The sequence below is a fragment of the Taeniopygia guttata genome, chromosome 36 (genome assembly GCF_048771995.1).
Source record: "Taeniopygia guttata chromosome 36, bTaeGut7.mat, whole genome shotgun sequence".
Taxonomy (NCBI): Eukaryota; Metazoa; Chordata; class Aves; order Passeriformes; family Estrildidae; genus Taeniopygia; species Taeniopygia guttata.
In genome coordinates this window covers 1,818,815-1,837,616 of record NC_133061.1, presented here as the reverse complement: position 1 = coordinate 1,837,616, position 18,802 = coordinate 1,818,815, and the positions used below count along the sequence as shown (strand labels likewise).

General features: G+C 53.3%; 1 protein-coding gene across 1 annotated transcript in view; it reads left to right on the top strand.

Annotated features, from left to right (window-relative positions):
• Positions 1-18,802, top strand: part of LOC121468988 (uncharacterized) — a 418,875-nt gene that overhangs the window by 332,203 nt on the left and 67,870 nt on the right. Inside the window, exons 13-15 of the mRNA XM_072921310.1 lie at positions 8,838-8,840; positions 10,291-10,612; positions 10,697-10,959. Of these exons, the coding sequence (XP_072777411.1) occupies positions 8,838-8,840; positions 10,291-10,612; positions 10,697-10,959 (588 nt within the window). The remainder of the gene's footprint in view (positions 1-8,837; positions 8,841-10,290; positions 10,613-10,696; positions 10,960-18,802) is intronic.

Sequence of the window (18,802 nt, the reverse complement as noted above, 5' to 3'; positions counted from 1 at the left end):
CTCTCACACATTCATACCCTCAAGCCTGTTCATTCATACTTCTCGACTTCACAATACTGTTACATATACTTTCATTCGCCGACACTCACTTTTATTTTTCACTCACTCTCACATCAGCACAATCCACCTCCCTCCAAGGAGATAAAGTAAAGCTCAGAATAAACAATCTACATTACATATCCTCCCATTCATCTACATTTACTCACTTTTATTTTTCACTCACTCTCACATACAACAACAAGATACCTTTTACTATGTCCATCATATGTCCATCAGGTCATAATGTCCATTGTTATGTCCATGCTGTCCATCAGATCATAACCTCCATCTGTGGGTCACACACCAGGGGAACAGAGCGAGGCTGCCTAAATAGGGCAGGACCCGTCTTCCTCACCCTGACTCTCCCAAGGCCCCGGCAGAGAGGTGTTAGAAACCATCTTTTGCTATCATAATTGTGAAAAACGCCAATCACTTGGCTGTTAAATTTTTAATAATAATAACATGGTTATTAAAATAGTAATACAATTAGAGTAATAAAAATTTAGAGTTAGGACAATTACAAGACAATAAAAAGCAAAGACTTAAGGATGTCCAGATGCTCTGGGGCACTTAAGCCACAACAAGCATACCTTGTGAACAAAGGAATCACCCCTAAAACTACACTATTGCATATTCATATATCCTTCGTGGTTATGCATACATTCTATTTAAAACAAGAAACTCTGTCTGTTATATGCCAACTATTTCCTTTAATCCCCATGGCGTCTTCGAGTCTGAGCAAGGCCTGAAGAAATTAGATTCTTCTGACAAGAAAACCATAAATTCCTCTTCCCTGGAAGATTTAGGTATTTTGTGAGGGTTATGTCAAAGCGAGTAACCCATTCCTTAAAAGAAAACCCATATATACAGTTTTTATTTTAACTACGAAACCTTCATTTTAAATACAAAACTACATTTACCATACTATTAAAATGTTAATACAGCACTACTAATCAAACTAACATATGTGCATTTTTCACCTTGGGCGTCTGGTGGAGTATCCCCGGAAAGTGCCCATCTCTGCAGGGAGCCACGTGTTTTCAATTGTAAATTAGGTCTTTCTTTCTCTGTCATCTGTGGTTTCCAGTCTTTCCCGGCTGGGTCTTCAGGTCTTTTAAAACTTTAAGAATCTTTTTGTACAAGCACAACTGACTTGATGTATATTTTACATAAGCACGAATTATTCCATAACATATATTACAATGGGGCTGCAGAGATCACCCTGCAGCTCTATGGGGATGCAGAGATCCCCCTGCAGCTCCGTGGGGATGCAGAGATCCCCCTGCAGGTCCGTGGGGATGCAGAGATCCCCCTGCAGGTCCGTGGGGATGCAGAGATCCCCCTGCAGCCCCTGGAGGAGCCAGGCTGGAGCTCGGGGATGCCTGAGAGGAGGCTGTGACCCCGTGGGCAGAGGGGCCCCGCTGGAGCAGCCTGGCCTGGCAGGACCGAGCCCGTGGCACAGTGACCCACGCTGCAGCACTTGGAGGGGGCTGTGCCCCAGGGGATGGACTCGGCTCGGAGAAGTTCCTGGAGAAGTCTCGGCTGGGAGAGAGCGCAGGGTGCAGCAGGGAACGACTCCTGTCCCTGAGCAGAGGGAGAAGCCGCGGGGGATGAGCTGAGCACGGCCCCATTCCCTGTCTCCTGCCCTGCCGGGGGAGGAGGTGCAGCTGGGAGCAGGGAGGCGTGGGGAAAGCTGCATTTAAGGCTCTGCACTGACTTCTCCTCATCCTGCTCTGAGTCTTTGCAGTTTTCTGCCAGAAATCTCTCCCCTCCCCCGCTCACCCACAGGGCTTTGGGCAGGTTTCCCTTTTTGGGGGAAATCAAAGCCAAGCACCGATGCACTAATGAGGGGCAGGAGAAGGGAGGCTCCCGGGCTTCCCGCAGAGCCGGAGGCACGGAAGGCGCAGGGCCGGGAAAGCCGTGGCGGGAGGTGCGGAGAAGTTTGTTTGTGTGGGCAGCTCAATCCCGCCTCGGGCCCGGGCCCGTCCCGGGGCTGTTGCTCATCTCCGGCTTTGCCCTCACGCAGCGCGGGGGGCCCTGAGAGCGCGGGGCGAGTCTGGGCCGTGCGCAGAGCCCGCCCCCAGCTCGCTGCCATTGGCCGCTGGTGCCGTCAGTCGTGGTTGCGGCGCGCTGATTGGTGGGAGCGGGGCACAGCACGGCCCCGGCGGCGGGCTGAGGGCGGCCGTGGGCGGGCAGCGGCGCCATTGGCGCCGGGAGCGTCTGTGCGGGCCCGGGAGCGGCGGCAGCGGCCGGAGCGCGGTGAGGCGGCGTCGGCGGAGCTCGGAGGCGGCCCCGGCGCAGGTGGGAGCCGCGCTGGGTTCTGCGGGGGCTCGGGGCTGGCTGCGGGCGGAGGGGGCGGCAGGGGGCTGCGGCGGGTCGGTGGTGCCGTGTCCGGCCCGTGCTGGCCCCGGGCTGAGGGCGCGGCGGGAGCGGCTGCCCGCGGTCTCCTTCCCGCCGGGGCCTGGGCAGGAGCCGCTGCCGGAGCAGCGCTGGCTCGGCCCGGCTGCTGTGGGTAGAACAGAGGGGGCTGCCCCGCGGCCGGCAGCGTGCGGGGAAATTCCCGTCGCCGGAGGTTTCTGTGGCCGGAGGAGAGCGAGGAGTCATGTAAAAGTGACTTTATTGCCGAGCAGGGGGAGAGGCCGAGGGGCATTTGCCGTGCGCTCTCTGCCATGGTTGTAGTCCGCAGCCTCCTTTTTATCCTCATTTTCCCGGCCGCATCTCCCTGTGCCTTTGCCCACGGGCTGAGGTCCTTGGAAGGTTCAGACTTCCCGATGCGCCTGCTGCCTGTCCTCGTTAATCTGCACCCTCCTTTTGTATAACAGCCGATATTCATGGCTCTGTTAAGTCTTTGTTCTTCTCCTGGAAGTTCGGGGATGTAGCGGGACTTTGAGCAGCTGTCTGGGTCAATTTGTGACATTTATTGGAACTGGTGGTTTCTTTCATTACTTCCTTATCTACAAATTCCTGCCCCTATCTCCCCTCCAATTCACTCATTGCCTTTTTTTTTTTTTTTTTTTTAATGTTTTCCGTGGGTCCTCTTTGGTTTTGGGATTATTCTCGGTGCCCTCATTCCTTGTCCTTTTGTAGCCGTTTGTGGATCAGGAGGCCTGGCTGCCACCTGCATCCCCTGGCTCAGCTGCTGGATGAGCTGCACTGCCAAGGTGTGGAGCATGGTAAAAAGATGAGAGTTGCTGCGGCACAGAAGAGGAGAAGCGGCATTCATGTAACCCCTGGTGTGCCGGGGAGCCACGAATGTGTGTCCCATTCCTATCCTTTCCGTGTTTGGACCAATACATAAACTGCTCTCCTTTTTCGTTTGTTATCTTTTTCAGCACTTTTCCCTTGTCTGGTCTTTGCCAACAGCAGCTGGAGCCATTTAGTTTTGCACAAACTCCCTTTTTTTCTGCTCACAGATAATCTGATCTCATCCCCTGGTGAAATGTTGTGTTCCTCTTTCAGTGGATTGGTCGGCAGGAAGGTCAGGAGCTGGAGCTGTCTGGGTGCTTCTTCTTTTGAGGACAGCTTTTAATCTCATGATGCCATTGAAATTATAAATGGGTTCTCTGCTTCCTGATATGAATTGGTTTGGGTTCCCTGTGGCTGGTCCATGGTGTTGTAGGATTTGTTCTGGTGGCCCTTCATCTTTTCCCCATTTTTGGGTGCTCCCTGCAGCCAGGGCTGCATTAATTGTTCGCATTTTTCTAATTACATCATCAAATACTTGAATTCCAACTGATTTCCCTGGACTTGTTCTAGCAAAAGCCCCAGTGCTCTGATACACCCTGTACAGCACAGACAGTGGCAGCAGTTGTTGGAGTGGGCAGGGGGATGATCTCCCCCTTATTTTAGTGAAGTTTTCACAACATTCTCCATTTGCTGTTTCCCTTTGCAGCCTCACCCATTTCTGTTTCAGAGTCAGATCCTCACCATGGGCTCTGCCTTCAGCCGTGCAGATTCCATCTGTGCAAGCAGGCAGAGCTTGGGGTGAGGGGCAGAGGGAATCAGCCAATTCCTGCCCCAGGCAAGAAGAGCCAGGTACATTGTCCCCACTCTGCCCCGGCAGAGTTAATTTGCATTTCTAAAGCTCCTCTCCTGGGTGCCTGGAATGCAGCTTCTCTTCCAGAGCAGCCTTCAGCAGCTTCACAGCTGCCCCCCCCCACCAGCACATCCTGCTGCTTTTTTTTTTTTTCCCCTTCAAATCATGTATTTATGGTTTGTGAGTTAAAGGGTCACCTTTAATTCTCTTCTAGTTTTACAAAATGCGGCCTAAAGAGGAATGTCGAAAAACCCAGGCTAAAATTTTTCTATCTCTTAGAGCAACACAAAAAAAAAACACAATAAAATTCCAAGGCGATTCAGTTTTTTCTACTTCTCCTCGAAGTAAAAACTCATTCTCACATCCCTAACCGAAACCTAACCGGCAATATAGAAGTAGGAATAATACAAAAAAATACTCTAATGCTCTAAACTTTGCGTTGAAACTGCAAGAAAAAGGAAAACTCCACCAATATGTTTCGTGTTAGAGTCAAGGCATTTCTTGATTCTGGCCAGGATGTGCAACAGAAATCATTCCATCCCCACATAGCCCGGGTGTGCAGAGAAAATCGTTCCATGACACGTGGGTTTTACTCGATTTTTCCCTAATTTAATACAGTCTAAAGCAATCTAAATCCACTGGTTTAATGTTCTGTAGTTTCAAGTTGTGCAGATTTCTTTGCTTCAGCTGTTAATGAGGTGGGAAGTGCTGATTTCCTTCTCAGCCTTTTGCAGACCAGGTGTCTGCAGCCCTGGCAGTGTCTGGGGTAGGTGTTGGTTGCTGTTTGCTGCTGGGGTTGATGTTTTGCTGCTGGGCGTTATCTTTGTGGGTATCTTTTGGGCCATTCCCAGTGTGTTGAGGTGTTAAACTCATCTCCATTGAGTGGTGTGACATCCCTTAACAAAACCTTTAACATTTCTTTCCCCAGGGCCAAGGCAAAACAAGCCTGAGTAGAGAAACCAAAGGTTAACAATGTTAAAGTCTATGAGCTGGTGTATTTTCCATCAATGCCATGGCAGGCAGGGCAGTGTGTGAGTGTAAGTGAGAGCCAGAGTGGAATTGTCCCGTGCTCTTGCCCAGCAGCTGTGGCAGGGCAGGCCCAGAGAGCGCTGAAGCTGCAGCAGTGGCAGCAAGGGCTGTCCCCGGTGGCTGGAGCTGCCAAAGGAGGGTGGCCAGGCCGAGGATTTCAGCAGAGGATGTGTGGTCGGGCCAGATTGCACCAGAGACAGGATTCTGGCCACAGACTGCTTTAAATGTGCATCCCTTATCTCCACCCTGCACCAGGTAGAGAATTCCCAGGGTAAGGAATTCCTGAGATCAATTCCAAGGGGAAATGATTGAATATCTGCCCTGGGTCTGGCTCTTCTTCTTGCCCAAGCCAATGGCAAAAGCCGTACCCATGGCATCTTGGTTTCTATCCCCAGCTTCCAAAGGTGTTTCTTTCTTTCCCCTTTCATTTTTTGTACCCAGCCTGAGCTCCGGGGGTGCCAGGGGTTCTGGAGGTCCCATTGTATTCCTAAAGCTGCCATAACCCCCTGGAGGATCTTTCCTGAAAAATGAGTTCTGCTCTCTGAGTCTCTTTCATTTTCAATGCCTTTTATTGGAATGATTTCTTTTAGAAATATCTTTAAAAGTGATCCAGTGGCTGCTGAGCAATCAGAATTGCTTTTGCCCCCCTGTTAGGTGAGATGGTGTCACCAGAAGATATTGAAGCCTTCCTGCTCAGGGCATGTCAGTTCCAGGCTCTTACAAGCACACACAGCTGTGCCGGTTGAGCTGACCATGGGGGGTAACCTGGGCTTTGTCTGATTCCCTTTCCTCAATAACTGGGTGTCTTGGAACTCTTTTCCCTTCTGCTGCCCTTGAAGAGCCATCCACAAAGACATTTTCTGCCTCAGGCCAGGCAATGTCTCCTGAATCTCCCCCAGGCTGGGTCTGGAGCTCTGTCACTGGAATGCAGTGCTGGGTTTCTTCCCAGCCCCTCTGGGGGCTGTTCAAACAGGAGGCTGGGTTAAACCCTTCCCCTGTCCTCAGTTCTGAATCCTCCTGTGCCACTGAACAAGTTTCACACTGTAATAACCGAGCACTGCTCATCCATTGCGAGGCTCTTTTGGTTATCAAAGCTTGAACTTGATGGCAGACTGGAACAGTTGGAGATCCTGTTGTCATCAGATTTTGGGCCTCGGTTCCTGTTGAAGCTGTGGCTGCACAATTCTGCAGACAATGAGGCCACTCTGGCCACTGGGTGAAATGTTTTGGCCCAAAAATTCCTTTGGAATGGCCCTGTTGAACATTCACCTACAATTCCAATTTCTCTTCTGAGCCTGGAAAAGCCACAGCTGAGGCATCAATTTTTTTGGTTTTTCATTTTCTCAAGTTTTATTCACTTTCTCCTGTCCATACCACAGCATGGAGGCTGTCTGGGGTTACAAAGTCCTACAATGTTCTGGCTGGAACAGAGAATCCTCAACACAGAATTGTCGCAGCTCCTTTTTAGTCATGGGTAATGTTACTCCTGAGATTGCCCAGACCCTCTCTGGGTGAATGCACAAGAAACCTTCAGTCCCAGTATGTCCCAAATATTTAACCTTTTTCTCCACCATTTGCCTTTTTTTTTTTTTTTTCAAATACTGAAAAGATGTTTTTAGCCAGGAAATTCAGCCATTTCACAGAGGCTTTGTCTACCACTTGTTCTTGTGCTCCTCATTGGAGCCATCAGATTCCCTGACTGGCAGGATAGGAGTGCTGTAGGGAGACATCCCTGGCTCCAAAAGCCCTGCCTTTAGCAGGGACTCCATACCAGGCTGTGAGCCCTTCCTTCCCTCCCCTGGAACAGGGTGTTGCTTTTAGCCCCCACTTGTCCTGATTGCTTCCAAGTAATTTGGAGAGGCTCCACATCAAATTTTCCCTCTTTCCCTGGGGCTGCCCACACCTCTGGGTTCCCTTCAGCATAGGCCGTGCCAGACATTTGACACAAAGGTACAGCAGCAATAGCCTCTGTATCACCTTCTACAATATTACAATGCCACCATCAAATTCCTTCCTAGTTAATATGAATCACAGTAGGAAGAAAAGAAATGGGTTTATTTCAAACCTATCCCCCACAGCTCCTAATTGAACAAATGATACCAGCTCAGCTTTCCCATTTATTCCCTTAATAATGAAAACACTCCTTTACAATGTTCCCCCACTTAGGTGTAAGATTCAGAGTGGATGGAGAGGCCCCTGTGTCCATCAGGAGAGGCCTCCTCTGGATGCAGACCCAGCCTGGATGTTCTCCAGGGCTGCAGTGTGGTGGGTCCCCGGTGGGATGGGAGCTCAGAGAGCCCTGACAATCCATGTCCATGCAGGGGTGGACTCGCTCCTCCTGAGGGTGCTGCTGTCTGTGCTTGCAGTGTCCTTGTGGGCTGCAGCTGGAGCCCTGACTCCTTCCCAGGGGCTGTTTGGGTGGGCTCTGCCCTGGCCAGGAGGGCAATGCCTCTGCCAGGTGCTTGTGGCCGACGCCGTCCCCTGGGTGCTGGGGCCCCCTTGGGCCCTGGGGTTGGTCCCTCAGGGGCTGTGGGAACTCTGCCATGGCCTTTGCCTTCAGCTTGGCCTTTTGCCCATCCCTCCTTGCCTTCAGCTGCTGTGCCTTTGTGCCCAAGTGCTGCAGGGCCTTCTTGTGCCACTCCTGCAGCCCCGGTCACTGCCTGTGGGTGCTCATCCTCTGAGAGCTGCTGAGCTTTCTGCAAAATCTTTCCTTTCTGCAGGGACCCAAACCGAATCCTTAACAGAAAATCCTGATCCTTCCATGAGCACTCTGCATTTCCCAGATGTTGCTTTGTTTTGCTCCTTGTGCTCAGGGTCCCCTGCACAGCCCGTGTGGCAGAGCCGGTGCCTGTCCTGCCGCAGTGTCCAAAGGCGGCCCCCCCGGCGGGCAGGGCCGGCAGCTCCCCGGGGCCGGGCAGCGGCCGGGGCGTCCCGCAGCCTCCTGGGGGCCGGGGGCCACTGCCGGCCCTGCCCGGGGCTGGTGGGGTCAGGCAGCGCCCGGCGCTGAGCCCCGGCTGCCCCACAGCCCCGGCCCGGCCCCGCAGCTCCCCACAGGCCCCCAGCCCTGCTCCCGGTCCCGCACCTCTGCGCCCGCTGCTGCCGCTGCCCACCACAGAGAAACCCCTGACATCCTGACCTCCTTCTTTTCCTCTCCTGGAAACTGGGAATTCAGAGTATCAGCTGGCAAATTGTCAGGATAAGACCCTGCTGGAAAACATCCCAATCCTGAGTATTTTTCTCTTCCTCCTCTTTGCCATCATCCTTTTTCTTACCACATAGATTCCTCCTGCTGCTTCTTGCCTGAACCATATTGCTGCACACTCCCCTTCACCTGATCCCTTCCCAGCACACCAACACCATCCATCCCCTGTTGTCCAAATCCCTTCTCCCCTTCCCTTATTACCCCCCTGGGTGTCCATGTCCTTAATTACCTCTGGGGGAATGTGCAAACTACCTCAGCATTCTCCCAAGGGACCCTTCAGAGACATTTTGGGATCATCATCCCTTTGGCCAGGACCCCTCCCTGGCTTTCCCTTTTCTCCCCTCCATGGGTGCCCTGCCATGTTCACTCCCCAAAGATCCCAGGGCACTCACTGATGAGATTTTCAGTGCTCTCTCCCTGCTGACGCTTCACAGACCCCCCTGATGTGTCACTCGTCTGTCTCCTGGTCACTCCCGGGTCCCCAATCAATCCCCGGTGCTGCCGCCAGCCAAGGGAGCCGATCACCCAAAGTGGGTGAGGCACCTTCAGCTGCACTCCCTGCCCCAGGGTGTGCGGAAACATTGACATCACCAGAGGTTTCTGTCCACAAAGCAGACAGAGGAGTCCCGTGAAACTAATTTCATTTCTAAAAATGGGAAAGGCCATGGGACATTCCCCATGGGATCTCTCCAATTACTGGAGGACACAGCCTCCTTTTCATCCTAATTCTCCTGGCCACATCTCCCTCTGCTTTCCCCACTGGCTGAAGTACTTGAGAGCTACAGACTTCCCAATCCACCTACAACATACTCCCTTAATATGCTCCCTGCTTTTGTATAGCAAATGATATTCATGGCTCTGTTAAGTCTTTGTTGTTCTTCTGGAAGTTCATGAATAGAGCAGGGCCTTGGCTGAGCAGCAGTCTGTGTCATTAACTGATAACATTTTCTGAAATCGATTCCTTCTCCTGTCACTCCCTTGTTTACAGCTCCCTGGCCCTCTGAGCCTTCCCCAACTGGACTCCCCCCCTCGGCCCCATCGCCCCCGCGAGGGGAATTTGGGGAGGTGGGAATGGGGCAGCGCCAAGGCCGGGGCCCCCCCGCGCTGTCCTGGCGGGAGCGGCTGCAGTGGGGACCGAGTGCGGGCGGGAGCGGCCGAGAGCCCAGCGCTGCCCCAGCCCGACCTGCCCCAGCTCCATCCCTGCCCCTCGGCTGGGATGCTGTGGGTCTGGGGGGAAGAGGGAGCCGGCAGTGGGTGCTGGGCCTGGGGGCAGGAGGCTTGAGGAACAAAATGGTCAAACGATGCAGGTGGCAGGAGAAGGTGGGATTGTGCAGGGGAAGGAGGAATATCAGGAGGAAGAGGAGTGTGAGGAAGAGGAGAGACACCAGAGGAGGATGAGGAGGAGCAGAAAGAGGAAGCAGCAGAAGGTTCCACCCCTCCCTGTATCTGCAGGCTCCCCCAGCCCCAGAGCGCTGCTTCCCCCACATGCCGCCAGTGACTCTGGAGGGAGATCCAGGATTTTCAGGGGATGAATCTTGGTGTTTCTGAGCTTTCGTGGGCTAAATGTTGGTGCTTTGGTTTATGTGGCAGCTGAATCTTTATGTTTTGGAGGAGGTTTTTGCTGACTTATCATGTTTGGGGAGTTTTTGATCTGTGTCTTGAAATTTGTGGGATTTTTGGGCTAAATCTTGATGTTTTGGCGGTTCTTACAGACACAAGATTCCCAATGACTTCCTGAGATGAACTGAAGCACGGAAGAATCTCCAATCCAAGGTTCTCTCTTCTTGTTTTTTACCCCAAACCAGGATTTTTCATTCCCTGGGCGTGGCTGGATGGAGGAGGAGGAAAAGCCCCGGAGATGCTGCAGGAGGAGGAGCTGCAAACCCAGCCCAGGGAGCTGCGGGGAGGAAAGAGCCCCCCTGAGCCAGGAAGGCGGGCGGAGATCCAGCCAGAGCTCGGAGCTGGTGGAGAAGCCTCATGGCAGGGAGAAGCCCCACAAGTGCTTGGAATGTGGGAAGGGTTTCAGCTGGAGATCCAGACTGATCGTGCACCAGAGGATCCACACCGGGGAGAGGCCCTATGAGTGTGGGGAGTGTGGGAAGAGGTTTCGGACCAGCTCCAATCTCCTCCTACATGAGCGGAGTCACACAGAGGAGAGGCCCTTCCGCTGCCCTGACTGCGGGGAGGGCTTCAAGCGGAACTCCGACCTCACCGAGCACCGGCGCATCCACACTGGGGAGAGGCCCTACGAGTGTGGGAAGTGTGGGAAGAGCTTCAGACAGAGGTCTCACCTAAATGAGCACCAGGTGATCCACACCGGGGAAGGGCCTTACAAATGTTTGGAATGTGGGAAGAGCTTTGGGCGGATCTCAGCCCTGAGAAAACACCAGCGCATCCACACAGGGGAGAGGCCCTACGAGTGTCCCCAGTGTGCGAAGAGGTTTCGGACCAGCTCCAGTGTCCTCAGACATGAGCGGAGTCACACAGAGGAGAGGCCCTTCCGCTGCCCCGACTGCGGGAAGGGCTTCAACCGCAACTTCAGCCTCACCGTGCACCGGCGCATCCACACCGGGGAGAGGCCCTACGAGTGTGGGAAGTGTGGAAAGGGTTTCTCAGAGAGCTCAGCCTTGACCCAGCACCAACGGAGGCACCAGTAAGGGAAGCCCTGTGAGTGCCCCGAGTGAGGGAAGAGCTTGGAGTGAGGGAAGAGCTTGGAGTGAGGGAAGAGAGTGAGGGAAGAGCTTGGAGTGAGGGAAGAGAGTGAGGGAAGAGCTTGGTGCGCTGCTCCAGCTCCATCCCCCATGGGAGGATCCGGGCTGGATGATCCCCAGTGACCCCCGTTGGGCAGAGCCCTGGTGCCCCCGTATGGGGAATAAAACAGAGAGTAAAGCAATGGAGCTGATAAAGGGGCCCGATATCTGAGGCCTGACTGAGCAGAAACTGTGGGAGACACAGACACAGTTTAAGTCTCCCTGGGCAAGGAGTGACCAAGCAACGTGGTATGAGACTTTGTGATAAAATAATGTTACCAGGTGATGTCATGTCATGAGGAATTTGTAACTAATGAGAAAATGTACCAAAAACAGAGCCCTATATAAGGACCCTACAAGTAAATCCCTGTATAAACACCTGGTACACACAATAAAATTGGCTTTGGTCTAATCTCGGATGTCCCCGTCTCTCCCTGGTGGATATCCCTGTTGTGGGTGATCCCCGTTGGGTGGGGGAAGGTGTTGGAGGGATTTCTTTCCCTTCTCCTCGTGCTGCCGTGGTTTGGTTGGTAATAAATTCCCTCCCTGTGCCCAGGCTGGGTCTGTTGTCCCCGTGCCGCTGCTCGGGGCGGGATCTCTCCCGTTCCTTCTCTGCACTCCCGGGCCTCTCCTCAGCCAATGAGAGAATGCGGTGGACAAGAGTCAGCCAATCAGAGAGAGCGGCGCTGATGACTCAGCAGTTGCCGGGCAGACCCGCAGCAGGCAGTGTTCCCCACCCGGACCCCGCCCTCCCTGCCCAGTGCCGGCCCCGCCGTGGGGTCCCCCCAAGTCCCTCCCCAGTGCCCCCATAAACTGGGCTGGGTTTAACTGGGAAGCGTTACTGGGAACACTGGGAGCAGGCGGGCAGGGGCAGAGTGACAGCAGGGCTGGGGGTACACAGGACCCCCCAAAATCAGCGTGGGGATGGAGCGGGGGATCCCGGCTGGGTCCGAGGCCACAGGGAAGCTCTGCGGCCGCCGGTGGCTCAGGAGCTCTGTGGGCAGAGAAACAGGGGTGACACCGGGCTGGGGGCCCCGGGTGGAGCACCCACAGTCTTGGGGAGAGGGGACATGACCCCCGGTACCCCCCTTGACCCACTTGCACAGGTAGAAGCCGAGCCCCAGCACCAGGAAGACAAAGCCCAACTCGTAGTCCCTGATCCTCGTCTGCATCTTGCTGCTGGTGGTGTCCAGCGGCATCTCTGGGAGGCCTGCAGGCATCAGGACCCCCCAAAACCTCTCACTGACACCCCAAGCCTCTCCAAGCACCCTCCTGATTGCTCCCAGTCCACCCAGGAGCCCCTGAAACTTGCCCTGATCCCTTCCTCACCTCCCCAGGACCCACCAAAGCGTCTCCCATCCCTTTCAGAATCCCACAACCCCCTTCCAGTCTCCCCCCACCACCCCAGTACGCCTAAACCCTCTCCCAGTCCCTTCTCAGCCCCACCAGGACTCACCCAAACGCTTCCCAGTCTCTTTCCAGTACAACCAACCTCATCCCAATCTCTGCTTTTCCATCCCCAATCTCCATCCAGCTCCTCCAGGCTCACTCTAGTCCCTCCCAGTCACACCCAGTACCCCCAAACTCCCTCCCAGTGCCCACCAGGACCCCCAGAACCTCATCCCACCAGCTTCTTCTCTGCTGAATTCCTAGAGGAAGACCAGGCCCAGCTACTACCAGACCTTCAGAGAAAACTCCACCCTTCCAGAGATCACCACTTCAGCAGCATTTCATCTGCCACTCCAGGAGGAGCAGCCACCATTTTAACTGGACTACTACCAACACCCTGACTCCTCAGGGTGTCAGGTTTCTGCCTCCATCACTAGTTTCATTTGTACTAATTACATTTGTTTTATTATTATTTTTTTATTTAGTTTTTTTTCCTGGTAAAGAACTGTTAATCCCATTCCCATATCTTTGCCTGAGAGCCTTTTGTTAAATTGTGGTAATTCGGAGGGAGGGTGTTTACCTTTTCCATTTCACAGGAGGCTTTTGCCTTCCTTCACAGACTCCTGTCTTTTCAAACCTAGACATGGGCCTTGTTTTTTTTCTATCCCTTGTGTGTGTGTTGTGGGCTCGGGTCTGGCTCTAGATTTTCTTGTGGGCAGGGCTGGCCCTGTTGGCCGTGCGGAGCCCCCATGGTTTTCTGGGCTTGTGCCAGAGCGTGTTGGGGTGTGTTGAAGGGCGCTGCTGAGGGGCTGCCAGGTGCCCATGGCACACCGCCCTGAGAGCGCCCGGTCTCGTCTGATCTCGGAAGCAAAGCTGGGTCGGCCCCTATTCCATCCTGTCCATGGGCAAGGCCCCAGGGGATGGGATGGGATGGGATGGGATGGGATGGGATGGGATGGGATGGGATGGGATGGGATGGGATGGGATGGGATGGGATGGGATGGGATGGGATGGGATGGGATGGGATGGGATGGGATGGGATGGGATGGGATGGGATGGGATGGGATGGGATGGGATGGGCACGCTCGCAGGTCAGTGCTCTACGTCACTGCCTGGATTCATGGCTACTTGCAGAAGGTGAAAAGGAAAAGGTCTGAGTCAGCAAGTGCTGCAGTTGTGCCTTGAGGGCACCTGCAAGAGTGAAGTCTGGGCAAGGCTACAGGACAGCAAGTCCTGCACTCTGGTCTTGGGGGCTCCAGCCACAAGGACAGGAGTCTCCTGTCAAGGACGGTGCAAAGCAAATGCCACGGTCTGCCCTCGAGGGCAGCTGCAGAAGAGATGCCTTGGGAAGGCCAGAGGTCACCAAGTGTTCTGATCTGGCCACGAGGTCACCTGCAGGAGTAATACCTCGGGAAAGCTCCAGGTCAGCAATGAATGAGTGGCTGTGCGAGGGCTCCTCACAGCACCGCTCTCTCCGTCCTGTCCTGTCGCGTGCACCGAGCACTGTGGAGTGGCCTTGTCACTGCCAACACCTATGCCACAGCATGTCACAAAGGGCCCTTGGATACCCTGTCCCGTTCCATTCCACGGTGACCATGCTGCACCGTGTCACAAAGGGCCCTTGCACACTCTGCCACCTGCCCTGGGGCCACCCCCAGCCCCCCAGAGTGGCCCAGGTTGGAAGGAATGCCTTGCCCCAGGTGTGTCAGACAGCCCAACAGGATCTTTAGGAACGGCTCAGACCATCAGCAAACGCTGCCCTGCTCTGCGGGCTCAGAGCAGCAGGAGCCCCCAGGGCTGCTGACACAGCCGCGGCGGGAAGGGCACGGGGCCCTGCACAGAAGCTGGCACGGCCTCCTCGGGACACGTCCCACATGGTGGCCATCCTAAGCACGGCCGTGTGACACAGACCAGGAACGTGTGGGCCAGGGCAGGAATGCTGCTCTGACCCTGGGGCCCGGGGAGCGCTGACATCAGCCGCTGAGGCACAGTCCCCGCCGAAGCAGAGTTCCCCCGAGCCCTGGCAGCACCGGTGCCCGTCTGCTGCCCCAGAAACCTGTGCCCCAAAAGGGCTTCTCTGCCAGAGGGAAACCAAAGCTGGTTTCTGTTGGAGCAGTGGTCCTGTAGAAAAGGTGTAGTCGGTCCAGTGGAAAACCCCAGCTGTGTCCTCTTGGAAACCTGTGGGAAGGCTGCCTCTCTGTCTAGAAATCCCAGGATATATCTAGGTGGGAATGTTTAGCTCTTCCCCCCTAGGTGGAGCATCTCACCATGGGCTGATGCCATTCTGAGTAACACGGTGGGTCCTTGATAAAAGCCAGGGACATCATAAAAAGGGAAATCTGGCCGGACAGAATGCACATCCAACCAATATTATTAATGCAACGTTCTCCGTTTATTCGAGAGAAGATGGCAGTTTTTATACACTTCTACATAGTTTACAATTTACAAAGGAACTCTGATTGGCAAGATAACATTGTTTATCTTTGTCTTAAGGTGGCTGAAACCTTACACTATAAACCTATGCTACTTCACACCCAGACAGCCCAGTGCTCCCCATCACACCTTAATACAATTTCTAACTGCGCCACAAACTCTTAATTTCTAACTGCATCAGATCCAGATCCAACAAGGTGAGGTTTGACAAGTCCAAGTGCCGGGTCCTGCACTTTGGCCACAACAACCCCTGCAGCGCTACAGGCTGGGGACAGAGGGGCTGGACAGCAGCCAGGCAGAAAGGGACCTGCAGGGACTGATGGACAGCAGGCTGGACATGAGCCAGCCGTGTGCCCAGGTGGCCAAGAAGGCCAATGGCTCCTGGCCTGGGTCAGGAATGGTGTGGTCAGCAGGAGCAGGGCAGTGATTCTTCCCCTGTGCTCAGCACTGGTTGGGCAGCACCTCGAGTGCTGTGTCCAGTTCTGAGACCCCAATTTAGGGAGGACATGGAGGGGCTGGAGCATGTCCAGAGAAGAGCAACAAGGCTGGTGAGGTGTGTGGAGCACAATTCCTGTGAGGAGTGGCTGAGGGAGCTGGGGTTGTTTATCTTGGAGAAGAGGAGGCTCAGGGGAGACAAGGCAGTGTCAGGGCACAGGTTGGACTTGATGATCTCCAAGGACTTTTCCAACCTTGCTGATTGTGTGATTCTCTGAAACCACCCCTGGAGCCGTTGCAGGAGGAGCCCTGGACCTCCTCTTCAGAAGCTCCAGCAGCCCAGGTCCCTCAGCTTCTCCTCACAGCCCCAAAGCCCATCCTGTCAGTCCTGCAGAGCCTCTGCAGCTCCTCCTCACTGCCCAGAACAGGGAGCCCCACAGCCAGACACAGCAGCCCAGATGTGCCCCCCTGGCCTGGGGTGCCTCTGGCAAGGGAGCAGCACCAGGCACTGCAGGAGCCTGCAGACAATTCCTGCAGCACTTGTGGTGAGAGAGAATGAAAATTTGGATTTAGGTGAAATGTGCCACTTTGAGCTTGCTAAATATGCTGTCTAGTTTAGGGACTGCAGCCCTAGCAAAACTACCCCAGGTAAGGAAAAGAAAGCAAATTTCCACACTAAAAGATAAGAGATAAGAAAGACTCCTCGGACCTTGAAACAGACAGGGCAGAGTGATCCAGGAGTTCTTTCTGTACTTTCTGACAAAAACTGAGTACAAGTGTAACTAGCTGTAAGTGTAATGTGAAATCAGCGTAATGAATATGCATTAACCTATTGTGAAATGCTATGCATATGGAAATTAGTACAGGTAATAAAGAAGGATAAAGAGTTCTCAGAGGGACTCATGTCTATTAAAGGGCAATGAGTCCCGATATGTGTCCACAGCACTGTGAATAAACATACCCATTCCATACAAATCTTAAAGGGAATTGTAGGGTTTGATTTTTCATCCGTGTTTCAGTTTGATGTATCAATGACATCCTTCTCCATAGCTTAGCAGAGGATTTCAGCCCCAAGATCAAGGGGGCATCTCCTCATCCCTCCCATCTGGGACTAGCTTCCTCTTCACTGACCTCAGTGGGTTCATGTTGCTCCTCTGTGTGCCTGCCCTGTGTCCTTTTCTCTCACTGGAGGGGGGATGGCAGCACTGGCAGAGTCAATATCTGCCCGGGGCTGCAGATGGTTCCGTGAGCCCGGCCGGGCTCGGTCCTTGCGGCCGGAGCTGTTTTCCCATGGAGGTTTCTGCAGCGGCTGCGCTGGGGCTGTGTCAGGCTGGGCCGCGCTGGGGCAGGGCCAGGATCTCAGCAGCCAGGCCAGAAGGCTGAGACGGGGCTGGGCCGGCCTTGGCACCTCTTTGGGGCCAGAGGGGAGAGAGACCCAGCCAGGCTTTCTCATCTTCAACTTGGGTCTGCACAGAGGCGCCTGCAGTTTGCTTAGTGGTTTAACAGACTGTCAGCTCTCAAAGCTAATTACTGATTGGGTTTTTTTTGTCAGACACGGAGGAAACTGCTAGCAGCTTCTCTCAGGACATCACTTCTGTGATGCAAAACCACCACAGCAGCACAGAGCACAGAGCTCCTTTGTCCATATGTAGTGGTCATGTGCCCGAGGCCTCAAAATCCCACCTTGGGAGATCTCTGGGCCCTCTCCAAGGTATTTTCAAATGAAAACATTCAGCTCATAGTCTAAGAAAATCACCAGAGCAAAGGGCCAGCCTGACCTGTCTGTCCTGGCTACTTTTGTCTGGGAGCAATCCTTGGATATATGGAATTTGGGAGGCCAAATTCTAATTTTGGCCATGGTCCCTGGACATGAAGTCCGGTTCTTTTCCACAGGAATGAAGGAACAGTGTGCCAGTGTTTCCTAGGGGGATGAGAGGCGACCACCAGATGCCAGCCAGAGCTGGTAGGCTTTGTTCTGAGAGATAACCTTGCATATAGGAAATTTTTTACGGAGGATACCCGTTTTGGCGATGAGCATCTGAAAAGAGGGACAGGTTTTTTTCCATAGCAAGGAAAGCACGGAGCCCCAGTGCTGCAGGAGCTGATGAGAAGCAGCCCTTGGCATTCTAACATCAGCCAGACCTGTCAGGTGGCCCCTGGCAGGCCAAGCCAGCCAGACCTATTCCATGTTCCCTCGGTTCCATGGGGCCCCACAGTGTCCCAATGGTCCCTTGCTTCCAGGAGGCCCTGAGGTGTCACAATGCCCCCTTGGTGACACCAGGCCCTGAAGGGTCAGAATGGTCTCCATGGTTCCATCAGGCCCCACAGAGTCATAATGGTCTCTGGGTCCATGAAGCCCCGCGGTGTCACCATGGCCCCTTGGTTCCATGGGCTCCAGTGGTGCCACAATGATCCCCTTGGTTCCATGAGGTGCCCACAGTGTCACAGTGATCTCCATGGGAAGGAAAGAACCGAGCCCCAGTGTGGCAGGGGCAGCCACCAGAGGCCAAGGCCAGCCAGGCTTGATGGTACTGGCAGATTTTGGCTGGGAGTAACCCTTGAACATAGAGAATTTTAGAGGTAGAACCCCAGTTTCGACCCTTACTGCCTAGATAAGATGGACGGTTCTTTTCCATAGGAAGGAAAGCACTGAGCCTGAGTGTTTCAAAAGCAGAAGAGGAGAGAGGTGGCTCCTGGAGGCCAAGCCACCCAGACCTTTCTGACCTGGCACCTTTTGTCATGGAAGAATCCTTGGATAAATGGAATTTGGGAGTGAAACGTAAACTTTAAGGCATTTAGAGATTTTGAGGAGCTAAGATTTTAGTTACAAATAAGCCTTACTAGAGTTAATTAAAATAAGAATAATAAATGAAGTTAGGAGTTAGCAGTTAACTAATAATTAATTGCTTGTCAGCACAATGTTTGGTTAGCTGGGTTTATAATGAAGAATATAGAAACTGATAAATAGCTTTTAGGAACATAAGACAATTGTGGGCCTCCTCTGTTCTGAAACCAATTGAAGACAAGGAATGGGAGTTCTACCAAGAGTTCATTTGTCATACCCGCATTGAAAAGGTAGAAAGGTCAGAACGAGGAAGACTTCATTTACTTCCTCATTTTGGGACCCGTCCCCATAAAAGGGACCACCGACCCATTTCAAGGGACAAACTACGCATGCTTAATAGCTTTTGGAGTGATTAGCATACGAAGCGGGGAATGGGATGTACCAAAATTATGAATATGCATTTATATTTTGTATATTCAATACTTGTATGGATAAAAAGACTCTGTAATCACCTGGAAGGTGCGGTGTGTATTTGGGAGCTATCCCGCACGCTGCCCGGCTTCGAATAAACATACACTTTCTAACTTTAAACTGTTAGAGAGTTTTTGTCCGTCACAGTTGGATATTGATACTAGATCAATATCCATATTTCTTTAATAAATCAGGAGGAGTATTCTCAATTTTGACCACAAACCCCTTGAGAT